Source organism: Channa argus, chromosome 1 (assembly GCF_033026475.1).
Source record: "Channa argus isolate prfri chromosome 1, Channa argus male v1.0, whole genome shotgun sequence".
In the NCBI taxonomy this organism is placed as follows: Eukaryota; Metazoa; Chordata; class Actinopteri; order Anabantiformes; family Channidae; genus Channa; species Channa argus.
This window is the reverse complement of record NC_090197.1, coordinates 2459954-2486984: the sequence shown is the minus strand read 5'-3', so window position 1 is coordinate 2486984 and position 27031 is coordinate 2459954. Positions and strand designations below refer to the sequence as shown.

The window sequence follows — 27031 nt, the reverse complement described above, 5'->3', positions numbered from 1 at the left end:
CATTATTGTTACTTTAATGGTTTGCTTGGGTCCAGCCACTGTCAGTGTAATGTAAGCTACTATTTTAGCTTTTCACAAATCAGCCCTATAATGTCTGAGCCAAGAAATGATGGACCCAATTTTGAAATGTCTTTAACAAAATGTAGTGTGTTCCTGCCGTAACCTTCCCATTCATGTCCAGGCTTGGGGCCGTCACCAAGATGGAACTTGGTGGCTGGGCGGGGCCACACCTGGCGGGGTGGGATTCAAACCCGTGATCTTCTGTATCTAACAAACAAAATGTAATGTGTAATGAGTGTAAATTGCTCACAATTCGGGGAAAAACAAGAACTTTTCTCCATCTTCATGTGTTTTTATTTTCTGTCTCTTTGTGTAGTTTCAGTTTGTCTCACCTACCACAGACCTTCTAGTCTCTGAACACATGCAGATAAGCGGCAGGTTTTCCATCGCAGAGGTAAAGTCCAGAGTCACTGGAATTTGTCACTGAGCTGAATATAAATAAGGAGTCTTGGATTGATTTAATGACTCAATATACTTCAGGAGGATGTCAGTGGGAATGGGTGGATGGATCAGCACTGACAGTAACATGAGACAGTTTTTATGTTTATTACACTGCCATTAGTCATTGTTAGGAAATATTAGGTGTTAAAATGTAGAACAGTGACAAAATGATCGACATCTCTTTTGAAAAATCTTTCTATGAACTGTCTTCATCTCCAGTCTGTGATGAGATGCAGTAACAATGAGTCAGGATTGAAACATGGTTCAAAGCTCTGGTCACAGTTCAGAGGATTGAATGTGTGTGCTGCTCTCTGTATCCTCACACAGAACAAACATGGTGGAAGAAAAACTAGCTTCAACATTTAGAGTCAAACTTTCTTGAACTTGATCTCAGCATGAAGGAGCAGCTGCCTCTTCTCTGCTCTTTAGAAAGTGAAGAACAGATGAAGGAAAAAGCTGAATATGATCATTAGTCCCAGGGATGGATTCAGAGAGCAGCTTTCCAACCACTTTTTCCTCAGAGACAAAGCTGAAAGTGATGTGAGAAAACCTGTTGACAAAGTGAAAAGTCAAACAGACAGTGACTGGGCTCAGAGAGAGAAACACTACTGAACATGTGCAGTGGCTTTAAAAAGCAGGAATCAGAGCAGGAAGACACTAAATGCTGCTGGAGTCTGAGCAGAGTCACTGATCAAAAACTGCAAATCTGCCAGAAACTCGGAGATTTAAACTCAGTTTGAATGTTTTTATAATGAGGTGTTTGAATTGAGTTCAACACTAACATTGTCCACAGGTTCTGGGCAACAGCAGAGCTGCATGACACAAAATGGTCCTATGCTGCATATTGTGATCAACAAGGAAAATGGAGAACGAAATAGGTTTCTGACCATAATAATCAATATTTTCTGAACTGAACTGTGAGAAATGGATTTAATTTTCTTTTTGTAAACCTTTGACTAACAATGTTCATTATCTTCCTAAAGCTTTTTTGATCATTTGTCGTCATTTCTGACGGTGAAAGAAGCTTTGTACTGGCTGAACATGCAGGATTATCTGTTGTCGTCAAGATTTTGGTTTAAGGGTGGACCCAAGTGAAGAGACAGCAAGGGGGAGGGAACTGATTAACAGGTTTTATTGAAAAAGGCTAAAGGATTAACATAAACTCGCTCCTGAGAGGAGAACTCAAAAGAAAACAAGCCAAGTATCAAACATGAAACACGAGGATAACTAAACTGAATCATGAACTGAGCGAACCAAAACCTTGGACAGGGATCTGAAGCCTAAAATAAATCTGAATGGATAGACCAGGAAAACTAACAAACAGGTAAACGCCAAACAAATTACACTGATGAGAAACATAAACCACTAAAATAGAATGAAAACATGGATATGACAAAAATCTTATAAACGGGACCACAGGAACTAATACAGGAACTCAAGGGAGGCAGACATGAACAAATTGAACACAAAGCAGTGGCAAATAGAAAAACACAGAAGCATAACTAATACCTGAAATAACCAAGGCCAAACAAGTGGAAATTAACAAGAGGCTAAATCAAATCACTGAATGAAACAGAAGGCAAACCTCAAACACAAAACCCGGGAGCAACAGGCAGAGTCCATGAAACATACATCCAGATGTGGGGTTGGTGAGAGTAATAACGACAACAAGGAAGACAGTAACCACGATGGCAGAGACCACATTAACAACAACGAGGATCTGGCAGGGGAGTGAAGGGAAGACTGAACTTAAATAGAGGGTGGAACAGGTGCAAACAATGAGGGACAACGAGGGCAAAGCTGGGGAAAAGAACCAAGGCCACCAAGGAAGTAGGGAGAAGGGCCACAAAATAAAAGTCCACAGACAGGAAGTGCAGAGAGATCCTGACAGTTGTACAGCACTGGTGATGCAACGCTCATTCAATCAACCTTGAGCTGCTGTTATGTATGAAAAGTGCTCTACAAATCAAATACATTGTCCTTGAATATGAACTTTTTATAAATTGACCATGTTAGATGACAAACTTTAACCAGACATTAATCAGAAAAAACTACTTTACCCAACACATGTGCCATCAAACACTGATGTGGGGAGATGGTTGGAAAATACAAACCTGTCATTGCTCAGAGAAAGACGAGGACTCAAACAGTTCAACTTTATTTTCCATGTAGACCCACCAGGACAGTCCAGACTCTCTGAACTGTTTCATCATTTCTTTCACTCATTCACATGTAAAACCAATGATTTGACCAGCAGACTTTGGCTTCATGTGGACACTTTCTTCCAGAAGAGGCAGGAACATAGGGACATATAAGAGCAGAGGTGGAAGCACTCAGGTGGTGCAAGACTTCAGTAATTACTTTAGTACTTAAAGAAAAGATTTGTAATTGTATTTATATGACTAACAGATTAGAAGATTCAGTTTTTCTATTTAATGACTTGGAGAAACTGTAAGATTGTTGCAAATATTGTTTGTAGAAGGTCAAACATCTATTACCAACAGTAACAGCTGTAAGAAACTGAGGAAAGGTTGCTGTGTATAGTTACTTAGATTTCCCTTAACTTTCCTCTAAATGGGCTAAATGAGATTCTTCAAAATTTCTGGAACCACTTCCTTTCTAACTTTCGTGTTTCCTGTTTTAAGTTGTGTGTTTGTGAGCTATACCATGGAGATCACCTCTGCTGATTTACTGCCTTCTTTTTTAGAGGGGCAACACTATCGAGTATTGTACGTAGTGAGGCTGCAGAATTGTCAACAAGATAATCTACTTGTGCAGGAGTAACATTAAGGAGACTACTTTCCATTGTATTAACATATGGTGAAGAAAATGATGAAAGAATCATTTCTTTAAATTTGTTGACAGCTTTTTCACTTAAGCATCTGCTATAGTGGAATTTTTCCCTAACTGCTATATAGTCTGTTATTGTAAATTCAAATGTTATTAAAAAATGGTCAGACAGAAGAGAGTTGTGAGGAAATATTGTTAAATTATCCGTTTCAATTCCATACGTAAGGACAAGGTCTAACGTGTGACTAAAACAGTGAGTGGGTTTATTTACATTTTGGGAAAAACCAATTGAATCTAATAATGAATTAAACGCAGTGCTCAGGCAGTTACTGTCAGCATCTACATGAATGTTAAAGTCACCCACTATAATGACTTTATCTGTACTAAGCACTAAATCAGATAGAAAATCAGAAAATTCAATCAAAAACTCTGAATAAGGGACTGGAGGACGGTACACGATAACAAATAATAGTGGTTTTTGAGTTTTCCAGTTTGGGTGTGAAAGGCTAAGAGTAATGCTCTCAAATGAGTTATAACTATGTTTAGGTCTAGGAATTATTGATAAGCTACAATGGAAGATTGCTGCAACTCCTCCACCTCAACCTGTGCATCTAGGAACATGATCATTGATATGACTCATTTAAACTGACATATTCTTCCTGCTGCAACCAAGTTTCAGTGAGACAGAATAAATCGAATTGATGATAATTTATCAAGTCATTTACTAACAGAGATTTAGAAGAGAGAGATCTGATATTTAATAATATATTTAATAATCCACATTTAATAGTTTTTGGGGTTTTGTTCTGTAAGAGGAGTAGTCTTAACTTTTATTAGGTTATTATGATTAACTCCTCTTGTTGTCATATTTACTTTATGTAATTTAGGTCGGGGAACAGATACAGTCTCTATAGGTATGTGGGAGTTGTGGGGGGGTGACGGTTGTAAGGATACTGCAGAGAGGCGTGTAGGACAGGATCTCTGCATCCTAGGCTCAACTCTGGATTGTCATACTTTTGGTTGTTTAATAAAACCAGCCATATTTCTGGATAAGAAAGCTGCACCATCTAAAGTAGGATGGATGCCATCTCTCCTAATCAGCCTAGGTTTTCCCCAAAAACGTTTCCAATTGTCTATGTAGCCCACATCGTTTGCTGGACACCACCTAGACAGCCAGCGGTTGAATGACGACATGCGGGTGTACATGTCGTCACTGGTCAGATTTGACAGGGGTCCAGAGAAAACTACAGAGTCCGACATTGTTTTTGCAAAGTTACACACCGATTCAACATTCATTTTAGTGACCTCCGATTTGCGTAATCGGGCGTCATTAACTCCCACGTGAATAATAATATTACTGTATTTACGTTTATCCTTAGCCAGGAGTTTCAAGTATGATTCAACGTCGCCCGCTCTGGCCCCAGGAAGACATTTGACTACGGCCACTGGAGTCTCTAACTTCACGTTTCTGACACGTTTCTAAATAGTAGCATTAGCGTGTGGATAAAAAATTGTGTTAGAGGCATCTGTGTTTTAACAGTATAAGTGTGTTAGGGGTTGTAAATGAGATGGAGAGAGATAAGTTAATATGAGAGAATTATGTGATCATGACAGAAAGTGAGAGTTGTGGGATTGTGATAGAGATGCTGAGTTTGAGAAAACCCCGACACAAAAAGGCCTTATTCCAAGCCAGTTATGCAGACAAAGAGGAAGAAACCCTCAGAAAAGAGCCAAAAAAACTAAGACAGACAATTAAAAAAAGCTTAGTCTAGTGTGGACGTTTTAGTCTTTACTAAATCATCAGCACTGACAATATCTTTGCATAAATTCAACCTTTAACCTCATTTTGGAAAACTGCCCATGATTTTCATTTTGTTCAGTTGGATCAAGTATTAATATGCAACTTACAGGATCTTGGCCAAATTACACGACCTGTGGACTGGAGTAGAAAAGATCGAACCGCTGACCCTGCAGTCAGTGGCCAATCAGATCTACCTAGAACCACATCCGGCATTGTTAGCAATGCTAATTATGCCACTAAACTACATATCTATCCCAGGGTTGTTGGTTCAATCCCCGGCTCCTCCGGTCACATGTCAAAGTGTCCTTGAGCAAGACACTGAACCCCAACTTAGTTGCTCCCGGTGAGTGTTGGCCAGCTGCATAGCAGCTCCCCCATCAGTGTGTGAGTGTGTGTGATTGTGAGTGTGAATGGGTGAATAAGAAGCAGTGTAAAGTGCTTTGAGTGCCAATAGGTAGAAAAGTGCTATATAAGTGCAGAACATTTACCATTTACCACATCCCTATTTTATTCTTTTAAAATTTGGAACCTACCAAGTTGCACATTGTTGTAAACAGATTCGATTTGTATTTTTGAATTGAACCAAACTCTATATTCTTATGTGAAGGTGGTACTGATACAGCCAGCTTGTCTTTAGTGAAATGAATCAGCACCACCTTGGCATAAGAACTGGAGGAGAAAAGGATCAAACTACTGAGTTGGATTAAAAACCCGCAGTTCAAAAATCATAGCTCAGGTTTCAATGTGCTGCTGACTAACAAAAACAGTGACAGAGTGACCAATCAAATCTGACTACGTTTTTAAATATGTAGCTTTCATTCAGCTTTTGGTGAGCGGTGTGTTGGAGACCCCTGCACTAGTGCTAAGGTAAATGCACAGGGAGGAACAAACAAACAAAGTGTTAAACTGAGGCTGACGGACAAGTAAATAATCAAACCTCAGACCAAAAATAGGGTAAACAGAGTCCAAACAGGAAGACAAAATGTCCAGGAGCATGAGGAGCATAAAAAGACCAGCTGGCAGTGAACTCTCTGATGGTTGGGGCTGCATGAGTGCGTGTGGCATTGGCAGCTTCCACATCTGGAAAGGCACCATCAATGCTGAAAGGTATAAATTCTAGAACAACAAATGCTCAGATCCAGATGTCGTCTCTTTCAGGGAAGACATTGCATTTTCCAACATGACAATGACAGACCACATCTGCATCAATTACAGCAGACATGCCCGAAGTCCGGCCCGCGGGCCAAATGCGGCCGCGTTCATATTTCCACTGGCCCAAAGCCTCTGTCATAAAATCAATAATATATCAATAATATATGTCCCGCCAGTACAGTTGTCCACAGTATAAAATACACGCGTAAAAAAAGCAATTTTATATTTCACCACAACATGGCAGTAAACTTGTGGCCGAACTCTCGCGACCCCGTTTTGCGCCTGATCTGTTTTTTGTCCATTTCTAAAATGGCAACTGGAAGGAAGAAAAGGAAAGTTGACAGCGAGTGCCGCCGTTTCCAGGACAAGTGGAAATCGGAATCTTTTTTTACTGAGTTACGAAACAACTGTCTCTGCCTAATTTGCCAAGAGACTGTGGCTCTGTTCAAGGAGTCAATATAAAGAGACGCTACCAGAGAAACATGCTAAACAAGCTAACTGGGAACGAACACGGTGAAAAATTGAAGCAACTTGAAGCTGGTTTAACGGCAACAGCAGCTTTTTCACAAGAGACATTGAGTCGAATGAAAATAGCACAAAGACAAGTTATGAGGTGGTAACGCTGAAAACCAAGCACTGCAAACCTTTTACTGAGACTGTGTGATGAAAATGATAGAGAACATTTTTACTGAGAAAAAGCAACAGTTCTCCAATGTTTTCCTGGCTCGTAGCACTGAGTCACGGAGGACTGAAGAAGTTTCATCTGGTATTAAGAGACAGTTGGAGGCAAAAGGAGTGAAGTTTGAATTTTCTTCGTCAGCCTGCGACGAAAGCACCGATGCATCCGACACCGCTCAGTTACTGATTTTTTTGTGGACAGTGAACTGAACGTGAGTGAAGAGCTACTTGACCTCCAGAGACTGAAGGACCAAACAAGAGGGACAGATTTCTTTGATTCTGTTTGTTCCGCCGTAGATGACATAAAGCTACAGCGGAATAAAATCACGGGGATTATTACGGATGGATTATCAACTCTGGTGTCAGCGAAGAAGGAGGTAAAGCTATAAAACTCCATTGTATTATTCACCAACAAGTTCTATGTGGCAAACATCTGAAATATGATCACGGTATGAAACCGGTGATAAAGGCTATTAATTATATTCGCTCCAAAGCCCTTTGCCACCTGTTTGCCACTAGGTATTTCTATATTTAAATTGATTCATTTCTTTATTTATTGAGGATGGTACTTCTCACTACTATACATGTATCTATTTTCCCTTATTTCACCTTTTTTCCTTGTTTTCCTTTTTCTGACAGAACACATAGAATTACACAGACAATTGTTCACTACCACACAGGCTTTACAAGAATATTACAGTTGCTATCACACAAGCTTTACACAACCTCTGTGATCTATTACTGAAAAGAAATGCTTCTTAAAGCTGTTCTCCCTTATTGCTGGAATGGAGCATCTGCTGTCCACCACCTGTCCCTGACATCAGGCGGGATCCAGGCCTCCGTTTGTTCCTGGGCCGGCAGTACCCTTCAGTTTGGACTCAGGTAATGATCAGCAGAATGTCCATCCCATCCTCGTCACCAAGATGTAATAGACGTTTTCCCACTTCTTTAGATAAGTGTTACTAGATCTTGGAAGAATTGTAGACCAACCTTTCTGACCAAATGCTTCTTTCCTGTTTGAAGCAGGTCAAAGGCTGTGATGTCCCACATCATATATTCATGGAGTTAGGAGCAACAACACAACTCTGCTCCACACTAACCACACAAGTCGAGCGTCCACATCAGAGTGGTCATTATTCTCCTACTTCTACCGGAGGCAGGATCACAGTCTGTGCATCCTGCCCATTCTTTTTCTCTTTCTTTCTGTTAGTGCTGAAGTTCTAATTAGGAAAACACAAACACTCAGGGTGGACAGTATGGATGACTTGGTGCAAGAGTGAACACATTTTCTTCATCATCAACACAAACCTGACACCAACCTAAATGATTGGCAGTAATGAAAGAACCATCCAAATGTTTCTCTTAAGTCCAAGTATCAATGGTGCAGAGTGTGTGTGATGGTGAACAGAGGGAACTTTGATTTCAGCAGCTGATCTTCAGTCAGCAGAGTTTCTGTCCACAGGAGACACTCTCACACCTACACACTGCACAGAGACAATGAGGAACCAGACCAGAACCAGAACCCAGGATACAGAGGTTCAGTAAATGTGGTGTTGAAGGTGTGGAGGTGGATCAGTTTGTCAGAGGAGACACTGTAGAAGGACAGAGAGCCAGCAGGACAGTCCACATACACTGCTACTCTGTGGGAGACAGAGGACGAGGAGATGGGTGTTCGTTTGTTATTGTGCCAGACACAGTAACCATGATCAGAGCAGATCAGACTACAACACTGATTGTTCCCTCCAAACACACAGTCATTACTGTTTCCTTTCCTTCTGATTCCTCTGTAACTCACTGATATATTAACTCTTCCTCTCCACTCGACCTCCCAGTAACAGCGACCAGTCAGAACATTTCTACATAGCAGCTGAGGTAAGAACTCAAATCTGTCTGGATGATCAGGATATGACTGATCCTCCTCCACACGTGTCACCTTCCTGTTGTTGTCAGACAGTTGTAGTTTTCTGTTTACTGTGTTTGGGTCCAGTTCCAGTTCACAGGCATCTGATGGAGAGAACAAGACACAAACAGCTGCAGTTTATCATCTGTTGATTTATCAGCAACTTTACTGACAATGACTGAAAGTAAATCATTCCAACTCCCATTTCATCTTCAACTGTGAAGAATGTTTGACTCCATTTCAAGTGAAATTCAACAATCCAGTTAGAACAACAATCCACTTGAGCATTTTATGAAATGGATCAATGAAATCCACATCATACACACATTAGACACAAGTCAACTCTGGAACACCTGTGTTTTTTTCCACTTGAAGTCTATTTTTCTCCTCCTGGTGTTTAGTGAAGCTTCATCTTTAAACACAGGTGTTTCAATGTGTTTTAAAGCTGTTGCAAACTATTTCCTGGTGTCTGTATTAGTGTTGTCAATAGTATTGATTTATCAATACATGTCTATACTGAATATTTGAAAAAGTTTCAATATACACACAGGTCAGCACCAGTGCTCTCACACAGACGACCCAAACATTCATGTGTCCTCCTCACAGAGCCTGAAGTTAAACCTCCTTCCTTTATAGACCAAATGAACTGCAGCTAAAAACTCAACTCTTCAGTCTTTGACTGAATCAACTTGGTCTGAATGTGGCTAATGAGGATTCTGTCCGCATGCTCTCCACCACATACTCTGCTACAAGCCACCTTAGCTCTGATTTCTTAAACACACTGAGAAGAAAGTGAGGGGTCCTTGAACACAACTTCCATTGGTCAAACCTGTGAAGTACTAGTTACCGAGCAGCACCTGAAGGTAACAAAGACACAGTGACAGTCAAAAGACCCAGAAGAAACAAAGTTCACTTTCTGTTGGCTCCACTGTTAATAAAATGTATTTCTTAGTTTTGTTGGATCACTGTGTTCACTTTGTTGTGTCTGTGGATTTGAAATTGATTGATTGAATTCTAACATCTTTCCAGCCACACTGACAAAAAACAGAAATTCATCTTTGTTCTTCAGTCAAGAAAAGGTTCAAATCTAGTGGAACATGTGCAGCTGTGTTCTCAGGAATCAAACTTAAAACACACTCACACTTCCTCAGACCAGGTTTCAGTCTCTGTGGTCCACCATGGTCGAACCTGGAGGAAGAGACAGAGTCAGAATCAGCTTCATCCACCTTCACTCATCTCCACCATTAAACATGAACCAGAGTTCCTCAGTTAGTCAGAGACACAGAGAAACAGTGTGAGAGCTGCTGTTGTCTGTCCATCTGTCCATACCTGAGAGTGTCCAGTCTCCAGTGTGGATCCTCCAGTCCAGCAGACAGCAGCTTCACTCTTGAGTCTCCTGGATGATTGTAGCTCAGGTCCAGCTCTCTCAGATGCGAGGGGTTGGAGCTCAGAGCTGAGGCCAGAGAAGCACAACCTTCCTCTGTGATCAGACAACCTGACAGACTAAACACACACACACACACACACACACACACACACACACACACACACACACACACACACGTTTCCATAACAGGACAAGACATTGACTTTATTCATTTGCTGGAGACATAACCATAAACTAAATCTAGGCTATAAAATGTCATCATTCAAATTCATGCTCCACCTTTTTTACCAACTAAACAGCCAACTGTAGAAACTAGAATTCAGGTGGGTCATGGAACCAAGTCAGGTTGTGGACCTGCTCTTTGCCTTTGCAAGGATACTGGAGAGGTCAGAGGAGTTTGCTACACAAGTGAAAACATATTTTCCTGCTTATGATCTGCAGAATCTCATGTGTGTTATAGTAACTAATGTCCATCATTTGTTCCTTTCATTTCTGGCAATAATACAATGACATTGGAGCCTTGTAGTTAGTCCGAAGTAAACGCTGTCCATTAGTTCATCTGTGTCCACTTCAATTATTGATATTTTATTGGTTGTGGGGATTATTCTCTTCAGACCAAACATGTTGGAGTCCAACTGAATATAGTACAGCAACTTTACTCAACCTGGTTTTGATGAACACGTCAAGTTTCTGTGGTTAGAACAAAACATTACCCAATCTGCTGAGTCAGCAAACCTCTTCATCATGATAGCTTGTCAAATGACTGTTTACAAAAATCTGAATCCTGACCTGAGAGTTTCCAGTCTGCAGTGATGTTGCCTCAGTCCAGCACACAGCAGCGTCACTCCTGAATCCTGCAGGTCATTGTTACTCAGGTCCAGTTCTCTCAGACTAGAGGACTGGGAGCTGAGAACTGAAGACAGAGCTTCACAGCTTCTCTTTGAAAATTTACAGCCACTCAGTCTGAAGTAGATTTTTAGTCAGTTAAAACAAAGTTCAGATATACAAACACTAAAACAATTTAATGGGTAAATTTAAAAAAAGTAGCTTTAAATTTACCTCAGAGTTTCCAGTCTGTGGTGTTGGTTCAGTCCAGCACACAGCAGATTCACTCCTGAATCCTGCAGGTCATTGTTACTCAGGTCCAGTTCTCTCAGACTAGAGGACTGGGAGCTGAGAACTGAGGACAGAGCTTCACAGCTTCTCTTTGAGAGGTTACAGCCACTTAGTCTGAAGTAGATTTTTAGTCAGTTAAAACAAAGTTCAGATAAAGAAACACTAGAACAATTTAATGGGTAAATAAAAAAAAAAAGTAGCTTTAAATTTACCTCAGAGTTTCCAGTCTGTGGTGTTGGTTCAGTCCAGCACACAGCAGATTCACTCCTGAATCCTGCAGGTCATTGTTACTCAGGTCCAGTTCTCTCAGACTAGAGGACTGGGAGCTGAGAACTGAGGACAGAGCTTCACAGCTTCTCTCTGAGAGTTTACAGCCACTCAGTCTAAAAATAATCCAGTAAAACCAAAGAAACCAGTTACAAACATCAGTTTTCTGTCATGCCAACAACAATCCACTTAATGTGAAATAGTCTATGTGCACATACAGAGCTTTGTTGGAGGCTTTGACCACTGGCAGCAGCCTCAGAAGAGCCTTCTCTGAAGCAGAGTATTTCTTCAGGTCAAACACGTCCAGATCTTTTTCTGATGACAGTAAGATGAAGACCAGAGCTGACCACTGAGCAGGAGACAGTTTATCTGTGGAGAGACGTCCTGATCTCAGGGACTGTTGGATCTCCTCCACTAGAGAACCATCATTCAGTTCATTCAGACAGTGGAACAGGTTGATGCTTTTCTCTGCAGACAGATTCTTACTGATCTTCTTCTTGATGTACTGGACTGTTTCCTGATTGGTCTGTGATCCACTTCCTGTCTGGGTCAGCAGGCCTCGTAGGAGAGTCTGATTGGTCTGCAGTGAAAGACCGAGGAGGAAGCGGAGGAACATGTCCAGGTGTCCATTTGGACTCTTTAAGGCCTTGTCCACAGCAGTCTGGTAGAGACGTTTTAGATCAGGTCTAAACAGTTTAGACCACAGAGATGGTGATTGTTGTTCTGACAGCAGATTGACTCCAGAGTTGCTGAATGTCAGATGGACATGAAGAGCAGCCAGAAACTCCTGAACACTCAGATGGACAAAGCAGAACACCTTGTCCTGGTACAGTCCTCTCTCCTCTATAAAGATCTGTGTGAACACTCCTGAGTACACTGAGGCTGCTGTGATATCGATGCCACAATCTGTCAGGTCTGATTCATAGAAGATCAGGTTTCCTTTCTGCAGCTGCTCAAAAGCCAGTTTTCCCAGAGACTCGATCATCTTCCTGCTCTCTGGACTCCAGTGTGGATCTGTCTCAGCTCCTCCATCATACTTGATGTTCTTCAGTTTGGACTGAACCACCAGGAAGTGGATGTACATCTCAGTCAGGGTCTTGGGCAGCTCTCCTCCCTCTCTGGTTTTCAACACATCCTCCAGAACTGTAGCAGTGATCCAGCAGAAGACTGGGATGTGGCACATGATGTGGAGGCTTCGTGATGTCTTGATGTGGGAGATGATTCTGATGGCCTGCTCCTCATCTCTGAATCTCTTCCTGAAGTACTCCTCCTTCTGTGGGTCAGTGAACCCTCTGACCTCTGTCACCATGTCAACACACTCAGGAGGGATCTGATTGGCTGCTGCAGGTCGTGTGGTTATCCAGAGGCGAGCAGAGGGAAGCAGGTTCCCCCTGATGAGGTTTGTCAGCAGCACATCCACTGAGGTGGACTCTGTAACATCAGTCAGGATCTCATTGTTGTGGAAGTCCAGAGGAAGTCGACACTCATCCAGACCGTCAAAGATGAACACAACCTGGAACTCTTCAAACCTGCTGATTCCTGCTTCTTTGGTTTCAGGAAAGAAGTGATGAACAAGTTCCACCAAGCTGAACTTTTTCTCTTTCAGCACATTCAGCTCTCTGAAAGTCAATGGAAATGTGAACTGTATGTCCTGGTTGGCTTTGTCTTCAGCCCAGTCCAGAGTGAACTTCTGTGTTAAGACTGTTTTCCCAATGCCAGCCACTCCCTTTGTCATCACTATTCTGATTGGTTCATCTCTTCCAGGTGAGGCTTTAAAGATGTCTTCTTGTCTGATGGTTGTTTCTGGTCTGTCTGGTTTCCTGGATGCTGTTTCAATCTGTCTGACCTCATGTTCATCATTGACCTCTCCAGTCCCTCCCTCTGTGATGTAGAGCTCTGTGTAGATCTGATTCAGAAGGGTTGGGTTTCCTGCTTCAGCGATCCCCTCAAACACACACTGGAACTTCTTCTTCAGGTCAGACTTGAGTTTACGTCGACACACTGCAGCATGAAATCCTGAATGAACAAAGAAGAAATGAAATCAGTGAGTGGATCCTTCAGAAAATCAAAGAATCTAAACATTTAAGTGTCTGTAGAGTTTTTCTTCCTCCATCAGTTTTATCATCAGTGGAGGACAAACAGCCTCTGATCTGATACAGATGTGTGCAGCATATTTACAGCGGAGTTTGGAAATGGAAACCTCTCTCCTGCTGTTTCCATTTCCTCTTTCCATCATGTTAAATCTGTTCAAATCCTCTTACTGCTCTGCAGACAGTCAGCCAGCTCCTCCTGCTTCATTCTCCTCAGGAAGTTCACTGTGATCTTCACAAATGACTCTCTGCTGCTCCTCCTCTGCTCTTCATCCTCCTCAGCCTCCCTCTGACTCTCTGACCATTCTGGGTAATCTGGTCTCAGGACCCTCTGGATCTCCTTCAGCTGGTTCTTCACAAAAGTGACAATGTTGTCCTCCAGCAGCTGGAACAGAATGAGAAGTGAACATTTCATTTAAACTGGTAGAAGACAACATGTGATTCATCTGTCAGTCTGAAGACCTGCTGGTCTGAACACAGCAGCATGGACTCTGTTAGGACCTGAATGGTTGTTGAACATTCAGTCTGGGTTTTATGTAGTTCATAGTCAAAGTGTGATTGGACATGTACAGACCATAAATATGGAGTCCAGGTCTGGTTGATGCTGCTGGGCAAACTGATCACTGTGAACCTCTGAGCTCTGCTGCTCAACTCTAGGGAGAAAATAGAAACTTTAATGAAATGTAATGACTCATAAACAAAGTGAGTAAAAAGTAAGTGTTCATCTGGACACCTGGTGGACACCTTCACTTCAGGACAAATGGGAAACACTGAGTAAAAGTTGCAGTACAGTGGCTGAATGTGGACAGGGTGTATACCTGTATATCCTGCACATATTAAAAGATGTTTCTTGTCTTTTAAGCCTGAAGGTGGTAGTTGAAGGACAAAAAGGTCTTGTTTGCTTTACAGGTCAGTTGCATGAACTTCTGAATGTCAGGATTCAGTTTGAAATTCTTACCTTCCATCAGCAGCTTGTTCATCTTTACAGTCAATAGAATGAATCTTAAACCTGTCAGTCTTCGTGGAGACCGAGCTGTGTATCATCCTGATATAAACAAGTGACAAAGTATTTGAAAGCTAAAAAAAGACATGATTTTCGACTGAATCTCATTTGCAGTTTTCCTGTTTTTGGTTTGTTGCTGACTCAATACAAAGTGTTTGTGCTGTAAACATCTGAACTGTGATAACAGTATTTGGAATCAACCTTAGCATCTGTGTCCTTGAGCAAGACACTGAACCCCAACTTAGTTGCTCCCTGCATAGCAGCTCCCCCATCGGTGTGATTGTAAGTATGAATAGGTGAAAGTGCTTTTAGTGCTAATAGGTAGAAAAGTGCTTTATAAGTGCAGAACATTTACCATTTAAAGCCACAGAGAACAATTTAAAAATTGAAGTCGTCCTTTAAGGGAAATTGCAATTAGTCATTTGTTAGATGCTTTTATCCAAAGCGACTGCTTGGGATCTTTTGTGTAGTGATGGGACCAGCAGATGCTGTTCATTGGCAGAGCACAGTAGACCCCAATAAAAATAAGTAAGGAGCACACATCAAGGACAACTTGGGGATTCAGTGTCTTCACCAAAGACACTTTGACATGTACCCAGAAGGAACCTGGGACTAAAATACTCTCAGTATAATCACATAAAACCACAGTTATCATCTAATTTGTAGTTGATGTTTTTTTTGTATGTTGCTGAAACTTGACTCAATAAATACTGTGAACTGTGATGATCATTATAATATTTTTTTACTTTTTACAGACTGCATCTGTCGATCATTTATTTATCAACTAACCTATCAATTATTTTCCCATTAAGCTCTTTTTTTATTTTTCAATTTCTATATAATAATATTATATATAACATAATAATATTACATAACATTTAATTTACTAAAAATTAAACATTTTTAATTGATCATTTATATGTCAATAGAATAATTCAAAGTATGCACTGCAGGACATTATTCCCCAAAAATAGGCCAAGAGTTGGACGTAAAGCAGGAGTTTGTTCCATTCAAGTTAAAGGAATGTGGTGCATCTCCATTTCCTCAGTAAACAGTTCAGTTACTGTAACAGAATAGAAGAATGAACATGAAATCAGTCCCTATCACTGATCCCTGTCCTCCTCTGTCTGCTGCTTTGTAAATCTATGTATTTTTGTAATCGAATATTTGGACACGTCACCCCAACCTTAAACATAAAGAACATACTGGATAATGTGTAAGACACACACACGAGCACATTGTCCTGTCAGGGTTATGTGTAAACTACCACCAACAGCTGGAGAGTTGATAGTGACAGAGATCAGCAGTTATCAAAGCAGGAAGTTCAGTAAAGTTCTAAAAAACATAGAAATCAGCCTCTGTCCTTTCTCTGCTGTGATTCATTGCTGATCATGTCTCTGTATCAGACAGAAAGTTCAGGTTCTTTGCACTAGTTGTTTCAGTCTGTGCAAATCTACCAAAAGTTGGAAATCTAGATGTTGGAGTTTGTTATATTTTCTATTATATTCTATATTATATTCTTTGTGTTGTTATCATTATGTGAAGAGTGGTAGGTCACAGGACTCACATGGTCAACTTGGTATAATGTATATATTCTATGCTACATTCTTTCTTAATTTAGTTTACCCTTGGGACAGAGCAGGAGGTGCATCCTGTTCTGTAAATCTTCTAGTTTAGGACCTGTAGAGCAGGACATACATTATGTGTCCACATTCCTTCTTGGGTGAGAATATCTGGTTGTTCAGTAACCAGATGGTTTGACTTAAAGAAAAGTAATGTATGCATGAAATGTCCAATCATGTAAAGGCATACCCTTCTCTGTTCTGTCCTGTTTACAATAAAAAGAGCTTGCAAGGGGATACTCTTTGGAGTGGCTGTGTTCGGGTGAGTGCAACTGTCACTGAGACCCGCCGGCTCCCCTTGCAGCAAGTAAAAGACAAAGTCGACTTCTGTGTTTATTTCACTGTTGTAGAACTGTACTTCCTGGTGTAATCAGCGCTGTTGTGGTTATTAGAACCCAACACTAGACATGTGTGTGATTGTATTCTCTGATGATATTGTGGTTAATGAAGGTACCGCTGCACAGCAGCAGTTATGCTAAATAACAGACACAGTTAACAGCAAGACTGTGTGTGCAGCCAGTGGGCAAACAGACCACAGACCTGGACCTGGAATTATATTCACAATGCAGATCAATGACAGAAAAACAAAGGGTTTTTGATTGGACAGAAAGTTCAGATCATCACACACTCTGCAGCGTCCTCACACTGCTCCACCTGGTGGCTCAAAACAGCAATGCAACCGGGTTTGTGGACAGTAACAAGGCAGGTCTGAGCTCATTTCCTCATTAAAGCCAAAAATCTGGATGGAATATCACTCATCTGGATATGTTGTCATGAGTTGAGGGAAGATTAGGACCCAAGTAAGGAGACGGCAAGAGGAGGTTTCAATGTTAAGGGGTTTTATTGTAGGGACTAAGGTGGTGAAAACAAGTGAAAATCGCTCCACAAGGACGACAGGAAACCACACACAGAAAAAGAAACAGACTAAACCAAAACTGTAAATCAGAACAGAGGGAACATAACTAAATTGAACTGTGCTGGGAAGTCAGGGAAACAGGACACATACATAAACACATAGATGGGAAATGTTGGAGAAACTACACTAAACCAGAGTGGGTGTGAAAAACAAACGATCTAGAGAAGGAAATAATTAACCAAAAAGCTGCAATCAGAATCTGGACTAGACAAAAACTAAAGGGCTAAATTATATATTCAAGACACTTTTTGAACCCAACAATTCACCCTTGAACAAAACAGAGAAGGACAAAGACAACTACGGGAGAAAACAATTAGAGTTAATGACATACAAAGGTGACAATTGTGGGGTGAGAGGAGAGGAGAGAGGAGGAAAGGAGCTCAGTGCATCGGAGGTTGGGTCCCCCAGCAGTATGAACCTATAGCAGCATAACTATATGCTTTATTAAAGAGGAAGGTTTTAAGTCTAGACTTAAAAGTAGAGAGGGTGTCTGCCTTCCGAATCTGAACTGGGGAGCTGGTTCCACAAGAGAGGAGCTTGATAGCTAAAGGCTCTACCTTCCATTCTACCTTTGGAAATTCTGGGAACCACAAGTAGGCCTGTAAAGAGCGAAGTGGTCTACTGGGATGATATGGTGCTATGAGATCTTCTATATATGATGGAGCCTGATCATTCAGAGCTTTATATGTAAGAAGCAGGGTTTTAAATTCTATTCTATATTAAATTGGAAGCCAATGGAGTGAAGCTAGTGAAGGTGAAATATGATCTCTCTTGCTAGTTCCAGTCAGCACTCTTGCTGCAGCATTTTGGATTAATTGCAGGCTCTTTAGTTACTGGGGCATCCTGAAAGTAGGGAATTACAGTAGTCCAACCTAGAAGTAACAAATGCATGGACCAGTTTTTCGGCATCACTTTGAGACAGTATGCTCCTAATTTTGCCAATGTTCCGTAGGTGGAAGAAGGCTGTTCTAGAGATTTGTTTTATATGTGAGGTAAAGGACAGATCCTGATCAAAAATAACTCCAAGGTTCCTTGCAGTAGTACTGGAGGCCAGACTTATGCCATCTAGAGTAACAATATGGTTGGACATCATATCTCTGAGATTTTTGGGCCCAAATACTATGACTTCAGTTTTGTCTGAGTTTAGAAGTAAAAAATTGTCGGACATCCAGGCCTTTATGTGAGTGTTTTCTAATAATGTTGCCTAAAGGAGACATATATAAAGTAAAAAGTATTGGTCCTAACACAGAGCCTTGTGGAACTCCATAGCTAACCTTTGTGTGCATGGAGGATTCATCATTAACATGAACAAATTGAAATCTATCAGACAGATAAGATTTAAACCAACCTAGTGCAGTTCCTGTAATTCCAATTTCATCTTCCAGTCTCTGTAATAAAATGTTGTATTCAATGTATCAAATGCAGCACTAAGATCTAACAGAACAAGTATAGAGATGAGTCCATTATCTGAGGCCATGAGAAGATCGTTGGTGACTTTTACCAGTGCTGTTTCTGTACTATGATGAACTCTAAATCCTGACTGAAAGTCTTCATACAAATTATTCCTATGAAGGTGATCACATAATTGTTTTGTAACTAGAGGGAGATTAGATATTGGTCTGTAACTGGCTAAAACACCAGGATCAAGACAGGGTTTTTTAAGTAGTGGTTTAATTACAGCTACCTTATAGGCCTGTGGTACATAGCCTGTTTCTAAAGATAGATTGATGATATCTAATACAAACGTATCTATTAAGGGTAAAGCTTCCTTGAGCAGCTTAGTTTGAATAGGGTCTAGCAGACAGGTTGTTGGTTTAGATGAGGTAATAACTGAAGTTAGCTCAGTGAGATCTATGGGTAAAAAATAAAATGTAGGTTTCATTCAGCTTTTGGTGAGTGGTGTGTTGGAGACCCCTGCACTAGTGCTAAGATAAATGCACAGGGAGGAACAAACAAACAAAGTGTTAAATTGAGGCTGACGGACAGGGACAAGTAAATACTCAAACCTCAAACCAAAAATAGAGTAAACAGAGTCCAAAGACAGAAGTTCAGCAAAACAGGGAAGTTAAGAGTCCAAACAGGAAGACAAAATGTCCAGGAGCATGAGGAGCATAAAAAGACTAACTGGCAGTGAACTGTGGGGAAAGTCGAGTTTAAATAGACGGGGAAGAAGTTAAAATCATAGAGCTGATGATGAGCAGTGATGTGACCGAAAAGGCTAAAGACAGGAAGTAGGACTGTTGGGCTACAAAATAAAAGCTGGAAACAGGAAGTGAAGCTGGGGAAACAGAGACAAACTGAAGTCAGAGACCATGATCTTTTCCATTTTACGTTTTACATTTTCACTTCATTATACTGACATAATTATATTATTTGTATTCAAATTAATATTGTTTGTGTAGAAAACAGCATTATTATCTATATCTGTGACTGTTGGTCTGTATATGTTTGTGCTCTATAAAACTCTTTTTTCAGCTGGACACATTCTTGCATTCCTGCAAAAATCACAAGGCCTGTAGAGCAGAGAAACAAGAGGTGCAAAAGCAGCGATTCACTCATTGAAAAGAAACACAACTACTAAAACCCGTTGTGTCTGATTAGGGTCTTAGACAAACCACTGACATGGACACTGCTGCTCAGTCAGTTATTCAGCAACTCATTACCAGCTCAGTGGTGTAGCTTTACTTGGTGCTCTCCATTTGGCTGTGCCAGTACGCTGGTTATGCAGTAGTGAGGAAAGGTCTTTGAAACGAGTGCAGGTGGCAGGTGACCACTGATGAGAAGCGTCCTTGTTGATCATATCTTTCTTTTTGAGTTACATTAATATTATTTGTAGGAAATAGTCCCAAAGATCACAAAGATGTGATTCTATTGGCAACTGATTCCATCCTGATTTTAGTTAATGAAAGTGAATTAGATGCTCTGCACTTATATAGAGCTTCTCTATCTACTGGGACCCAAAGCACTTTACACTGCTGCTTATTCACCCATTCACACTCATAATCACACACTGATGGGGGAGCTGCTATGCAGCTGACCTGAACTCACCAGGAGCAACTAAGTGTCAAGGACACTTCAACATGTGACAGGAGGAGCTGGGAATCAAACCAACAACCCTGGGATTGTTGGACAACTGCTCTACCTCCTGTGCCACAGTCGCCCTTAGCTCAGCCGGATATTTCTATTTCATTATCTTATATGTCACAGGTTCTGTTTATGATATTTTGCTTGCATGTCTCTCAGATTTCCTGTGTTCTTGTATTGACTTTGACTTGGACTCAGGTTGGCAAAAGCAGAATGTGCTGTTTCATGTGCTGCTTTATTTAACAAAATGTAACAAAAACTATGCAGCTCGGGACCAAGAGAAGTCTTCTAATCTTAAAGTCTTGAGTCTTAATATAACTAAAACATTTCTTACCTTTCATGAGCAGGTTGTTCATCTTTTAAGTCAATACGTTCAAACATAGACCAGTCACTCTTCATAGAGACCCAGCTGGGTTCAGCAGAGTCTGGTCTCTGCTTCTTCATCCTGATCCAAACAAATAAAGAGACAAAGGAAAAGTAGCAGTGAAACCAAATGAATTCTAATCATCTTATTTTAAGTTTTGCTGGTTTGTAATGTTTTTTATTTGGGTTGCAGGGGGGCTGGAGCCTATCCCAGCTGTCATCGGGGGAGAGGGGACGTAGACCCTGGCCAGGTCTCCATTCTATCTCAGGGCCACAAAGTGAGACATACACAGACAGTCACACCATTTGCACTAACATTTACACCTACGGGCAATTTTAGATTCTAAACTGTCATTATTAATAATTCTAATAATTTCTTCAACCTTCACGCACTGCAAATATGTAGCATGAAAAAGACACTGTATGAAATGTAAATCTTCAGTTCACTGAAGCAAACATGTACATTGTTCTGTCAGGGTTATGTCCAAACTCAGGTTACCACCATCAACTGTGGAGTTGATAGTGACAGAGATCAGCAGCTCCCAAAGCAAGAAGTTCAGTCTTACTCAGACTGTGAAGCTCTGGACTAAGAAATGATTCCTCTTATCAGGCAAATCAGAAAATAAAGCTCATTTTTTATTTCTTACCTTCCATGAGCAGGTTGTGCAACTTTAAAGTCAATAAAGCGACCTGCAGACCAGTCACTCTTCATAGAGACACAGCTGGGTTCAGCAGAGTCTGGTCTCTGCTTCTTCATCCTGATCCAAACAAACAAGAGACAAATGAAAAGTAGTTAGAAGCTGAAAGCAGATGAATTCTAATGATCTTATTTTAAGTTTTGCTGGTTTGTAATGTTTTTTATTTGGGTTGCAGGGGGGCTGGAGCCTTTCCCAGCTGTCATCGGGGGAGAGGGGAGGTAGACCCTGGCCAGGTCTCCAGTCTATCTCAGGGCCACACAGTGAGACATACACAGACAGTCAAACCATCTGCACTCACATTTACACCTACGGGCAATTTTAGATTCTAAACTGTGATAATAATAATTCTAATAATTTCTTCAACCTTCACAAACTGCAGATATGTAACATGAAAAAGACACTGGATGAACTGTAAATCTTTAGTTCACTGAAGCAAACATGTACATTATACTGTCAGGGTTATGTCCAAACTCTGGTTACCACCATCAACTGTGGAGTTGATAGTGACAGAGATCAGCAGCTCCCAAAGCAAGAAGTTCAGTCTTACTCAGACTGTGAAGCTCTGGACTAAGAAATGATTCCTCTTATCAGACAAATCAGAAAATAAAAAGCTCGGTTTTATTTCTTACCTTCCATGAGCAGGTTGTTCATCTTTAAAGTTAATAGGTCTGTCCATAGACCCATCACTCTTCATAGAGACCCAGCTGGGTTCAGCAGAGTCTGGTCTCTGCTTCTTCATCCTGATCCAAACCAACAAGAGACAAATGAAAGTAGTTAGAAGCTGAAAGCAGATGAATTGTGAGCAGACTGTCAGCAGCTGAAATGTTAGAAGCAGATAGAAAGTCAGTAAGAAGACAGTGGATGAGGAACGTTCTCCTGTTCATCAACGTGGAATCTGATGAAAGATGCTGTCTCATCTTAGTTGCTTAGTTGACTAATCAGTGGTTGGCTCTTTGTTAACTAAGACAGTTAGTAGTTGATGATTAGTTCTTCTAAGCTGTTATTGAGGAGCTGAGTGGCAGATGTGACAGTGAGTGGGAATAATGATGGTGGACTGATTTGACATGGACAAGAGTCATGGACAGTTAGAGATCCTCATCTCACCTCTGGTCTTTGGTCTGGCTCTCATGTCCCCCACACAGAGTGGTTTTAGAGGGAGGGACTCCCTCCTCTCTGTCCTCACACTGATTCATAGCAGAGTCCACACCTGCTGGGAGCTGAGCTCAGTCTTTACAGCAACAACACTGACAATGTTCCCTTGAAGCTGCTCAGCTGCTGAATTCACATCCAGTCACAGAGACTTTGGAGCTTCAGCTGGAAACACAGAGAAGATCAGAGAGAAATGAAGAATGTAAACTTTTATTAAACATCCTTCACTGCAAATAGACATTTTACATTTTTTTTCAACCAACTCTCAATGCTTCCCTGTCATAGTCCCAACATTCAAAGTCCCTATTGTCAGTCCTACATTCTTAGCTTTCCTCTTCTCTCTCTGCCTACAAACATGACTTCATCCTCTTCTTATTTATTCAGAGTAACAGGCTTTCAAACTTTCAAAAGGACAAAAAGGACAAAGATCTGTATTACATATAGTTTAAGTATGTCGAGTTTAGGAACCTTAGCAGGTTTTGTTCATGGTTAAAAGGAACCAGTGATGACAGTTGGAGATGGGATGTCACAGTTTTTACTGTGGGCAGTGTTTTTACAAACAGGATGTTAGAGACATAAATCTGTTCACAGACTGTGAACATAAAGACTGTTTTCAGATAAATGTACAGGTTTAGTCCAGATATGTTCAACAAACTATGACAAATGAGGTGCAAACATTTTGTTTCTAAAACTAATTTCAAACTAAGAAGGAAGATCAGTGTTACTATAGAGACTTGGTGTGGAACAAGAACAGGAACAGCTATAAGTGGAGCCACTTTTAATGACTTTGAAATACTTTCTGCAGCTACATGTGTAATAATACATCAGCATTAGTGGAACTAAAGTAACTCAAATACAAAAATCTATTGTATTCCAACCATCAAACGTGCACACACACCAATAATTAGCAGCAATAACACATGGGAAATATGAAGAATCATATTAACAGCGAGCTAAACAACCCTCACATAGCTAAGCAGCTAATGTCGACCTTCGTTCACACTAGACTCTAGTGCTAAATATAGAAGAGTAGTGTTACATGTGGCTTCGTTCTTCCCTTTGCTGCACGACCACTTCAATCAAATCTGGGGGACAAATGTACAGTTTACCTGCTTCTGCAGACACCAATACGCCGCTGGTTAGAGTCCGCAGACTTCCTGACAACTTTCTGCTACTGGCTCCTCACCTGAAACTGCGGTAAAGTCGCGGTTGTTTGTTGGAACAGTTTGTTGCGCCTTTTCCCCTGTACTTACGGTACGAGTACTAGGATTTCTCTTCATAGTTTACCTGAAACCTTCAATGTCGACTATAACCACACTCATTTTGGACTCATTTTACTGGACAGTTTTGGAATAAAATAACAACACCATTTTAATAAATTGCCATTATCAGAATATACATCACTCTAAAAGAGAAAGTGTTTGGTAACAGCTTTTTATGAAAGTTCAAAGGTAAAGAGTGTGAGTTACAATGCTGTTACAGGACAATTTCGCTTTAATGGCTTCAAAACCCGCACAGTACAATTGGTTCAAAATTATTATGGTTATAATAGACTCTTAACGAGAATGCATTGAAATATTGTTGTAACCTCTGAAGAAAAACGTTTTATAAGAATCCAAACGTGAAAACACTGTTAGTTACAATACTGATTCGTGGGGATTTTCCCTTTACTTTATTAAAACAACTGTAACAGTTTTTGTTACATTTCAAGTTTAAGACACATTTTTCACTATATATTGGAAAATACATTATTTCACATATCACAATTTTTATTGGTTCTGTTATGATTTATATTTGTCATATTCCATTGAAGTGTTAATTTATTCTTGCAACACTCCCGGAGCTTCTACGCTCTTTTTTTAGCTTTCCTGGTACCCATACCGTAAGTACGGGAAGAAAGGGGCAACTAAACTTTAGTGGCTGGTTCCAAAAAACGACGACTGTGTCAGAGCTTTTCCGTCTCCTGCTTCATCAGTCAGTTTCTCTGTTAAACACAACATGTCACTTTGAACGAGTTTCATTTCAACTTTATTCCCCGTTCGGACGTTTATCTTGTCTTTTATTTGGTGTTTTCGGGGATAAACCTAATGTGAAAGCTGCTGGACAGCCTGAGGTCCATGGAGGACAAGTGGAACCGGGCAGCAGGTCGGTTTGTGTCCCATAGCATCCGGGGGTGGAAGAAGTATTCAGTTTCCTTGAGTAGTAACAATATCAATACCGGAGTAAAAGTACTCCAGTACCTGTTAAAGTCATACTCTGAAAAGTACTGACTGTCTGTTTGGCTCAGGGGCATATTGACATAAAAAAATAATCATACGAGCCAGTATGAATTTTACATGCCACTGATGGGGGAGGGGGGAGGGGGGTTGCTTAGTTTTACTATGCTTTCTGCTGCTAGGTAGATCTGATAACAGCCTGATCTGGATAAATATAGGTTAAAAAAATAAATTGAATGCAAGTATTTTATGAAATTTGACTCAAACTCAAACCTTTATTCAACAGAATCAACAAATAACATGTTTGCTTTAATGTGAAGGGTGATACTGAGATCTCCACTGCAGTAAACTGGGCAGGTCTGGCTCAAAAACGGTGCTTTTAATGCGCAAAATGTCACGCAGGTGGGAGTCGCTTAGTCTTGTTCTCACACGGTTCTTATTCATGTTCATAACTGAGAATGAACAGTTGACAAGAGGGACTTGTTGGTGTCACACTGCAGCTCACTGAGCTCCAACTGCAGGTGGACTGTTACGTCACTGGGATCCACGGAAAAAAGCCTGATCTCCTCTTCAATAGTTGCAAAATCCCTGAGACGCTGTTGAAAGCATGGAAATAATTTGCGGCATAATTCCTCATTTGCGCATTGAAATTGTTCGCTGGAAATCGGGTCATCATTTCTGCGTTTGTGACAAGTGGCTTTGGAAAAGTAGCAGCTTGGTCCGAAAGGCTTTGATACGTGAATACAGTTGGCTTATCACTGCATTTTGCCCCTGAAGCTTCGTGTTCAGGACGTTCAGATTTCGGGTTATGTCGACTAAAAATCCAAAGCCAGCCAGCCAAACAGGACCGGTTAGTTCTGGCATCGGTTGTCCCTTTGTTGCCAATTGTCCAATTTCCTCTTTAAGAGAGTAAAACGATGCAGTGCAGACCCCCGACTGAGCCATTTTACATCAGTGTGATACACAACATCTCCGTATTCAGCCTGAATGTCCAGTAGAAATTGTTGAAACAGGTGGCAAAGGGCTTTGGAGCGAATATAATTAATAGCCTTTATCACCGGTTTCATAACGTGATCATATTTCAGATGTTTGCCACATAGAACTTGTTGGTGAATAATACAATGGAGTTTTATAGCTTTACCTCCTTCTTCGCTGACACCAGAGTTGATAATCCATCCGTAATAATCCCCGTGATTTTATTCCGCTGTAGTTTTATGTCATCTACGGCGGAACAAACAGAATCAAAGAAATCTGTCCCTCTTGTTTGGTCCTTCAGTCTCTGGAGGTCAAGTAGCTCTTCACTCACGTTCAGTTCACTGTCCACAAAAAATCAGTATCTGAGCGGTGTCGGATGCATCGGTGCTTGCAGGCTGACGAAGAAAATTCAAACTTCACTCCTTTTGCCTCCAACTGTCTCTTAATACCAGATGAAACTTCTTCAATCCTCCGTGACTCAGTGCTACGAGCCAGGAAAACATTGGAGAACTGTTGCTTTTTCTCAGGACAAATGTTCTCTATCATTTTCATCTCACAGTCTTTAATAAATTCACCCTCAGTAAAAGGTTTGCAGTGCTTGGTTTTCAGCGTTACCACCTCATAACTTGGCTTTGTGCTATTTTCATTCGAATCAAATGCAGATGTGGTCTGTCATTGTCATGTTGGAAAATGCAATGTCTTCCCTGAAAGAGACGACATCTGGATCTGAGCATTTGTTGTTCTAGAATTTATACCTTTCAGCATTGATGGTGCCTTTCCAGATGTGGAAGCTGCCAATGCCACACGCACTCATGCAGCCCCAACCATCAGAGAGTTCACTGCGAGCTGGTCTTTTTATGCTCCTCATGCTCCTGGACATTTTGTCTTCCTGTTTGGACTCTGTTTACCCTATTTTTGGTTTGAGGTTTGATTATTTACTTGTCTCTGTCCGTCAGCCTCAGTTTAACACTTTGTTTGTTTGTTCCTCCCTGTGCATTTACCTTAGCACTAGTGCAGGGGTCTCCAACACACCGCTCACCAAAAGCTGAATATTTCAAAGACTGTCGCTGTGTTGTTTGCTTATAGGTGACTTGTTGTCCATATTGGAAAAAATCGCATCGGGAGCCTTTTTTTCATCAGTAACGCTACTACAGAGAACGAGGCCGCGTTGTTTTTATTCAGGTGACTCGTAGGAAAATTCAGTAGAGCAGGTTTTGAAAACTGGAATACAGCAATTCACTGACTACAGCAGATTATGTGTGATTTTTAGAATAATACAAGTATTTTGAATAGCTAAGATTCATTGGTTCTTAAGCCTGGTCC

At 40.8% G+C, this 27031-nt stretch overlaps 1 protein-coding gene across 1 annotated transcript; it reads right to left on the bottom strand.

Moving 5' to 3' along the window:
- Positions 1-1142: 1142 nt before the first annotated feature.
- On the bottom strand, positions 1143-22677 carry LOC137099838 (NLR family CARD domain-containing protein 3-like). Its single transcript, XM_067477156.1, has 8 exons — positions 22473-22677; positions 14257-14335; positions 13854-14067; positions 11811-13608; positions 10999-11172; positions 10152-10325; positions 9964-10010; positions 1143-8926 (listed from the first exon to the last, which is right to left on the bottom strand). The coding sequence occupies exons 1-8, from the start codon at positions 22559-22561 to the stop codon at positions 8400-8402; spliced, it is 3102 nt and encodes a 1033-aa protein (XP_067333257.1). The 5' UTR covers positions 22562-22677; the 3' UTR covers positions 1143-8399.
- Between the last annotated feature and the right edge of the window lie 4354 nt (positions 22678-27031).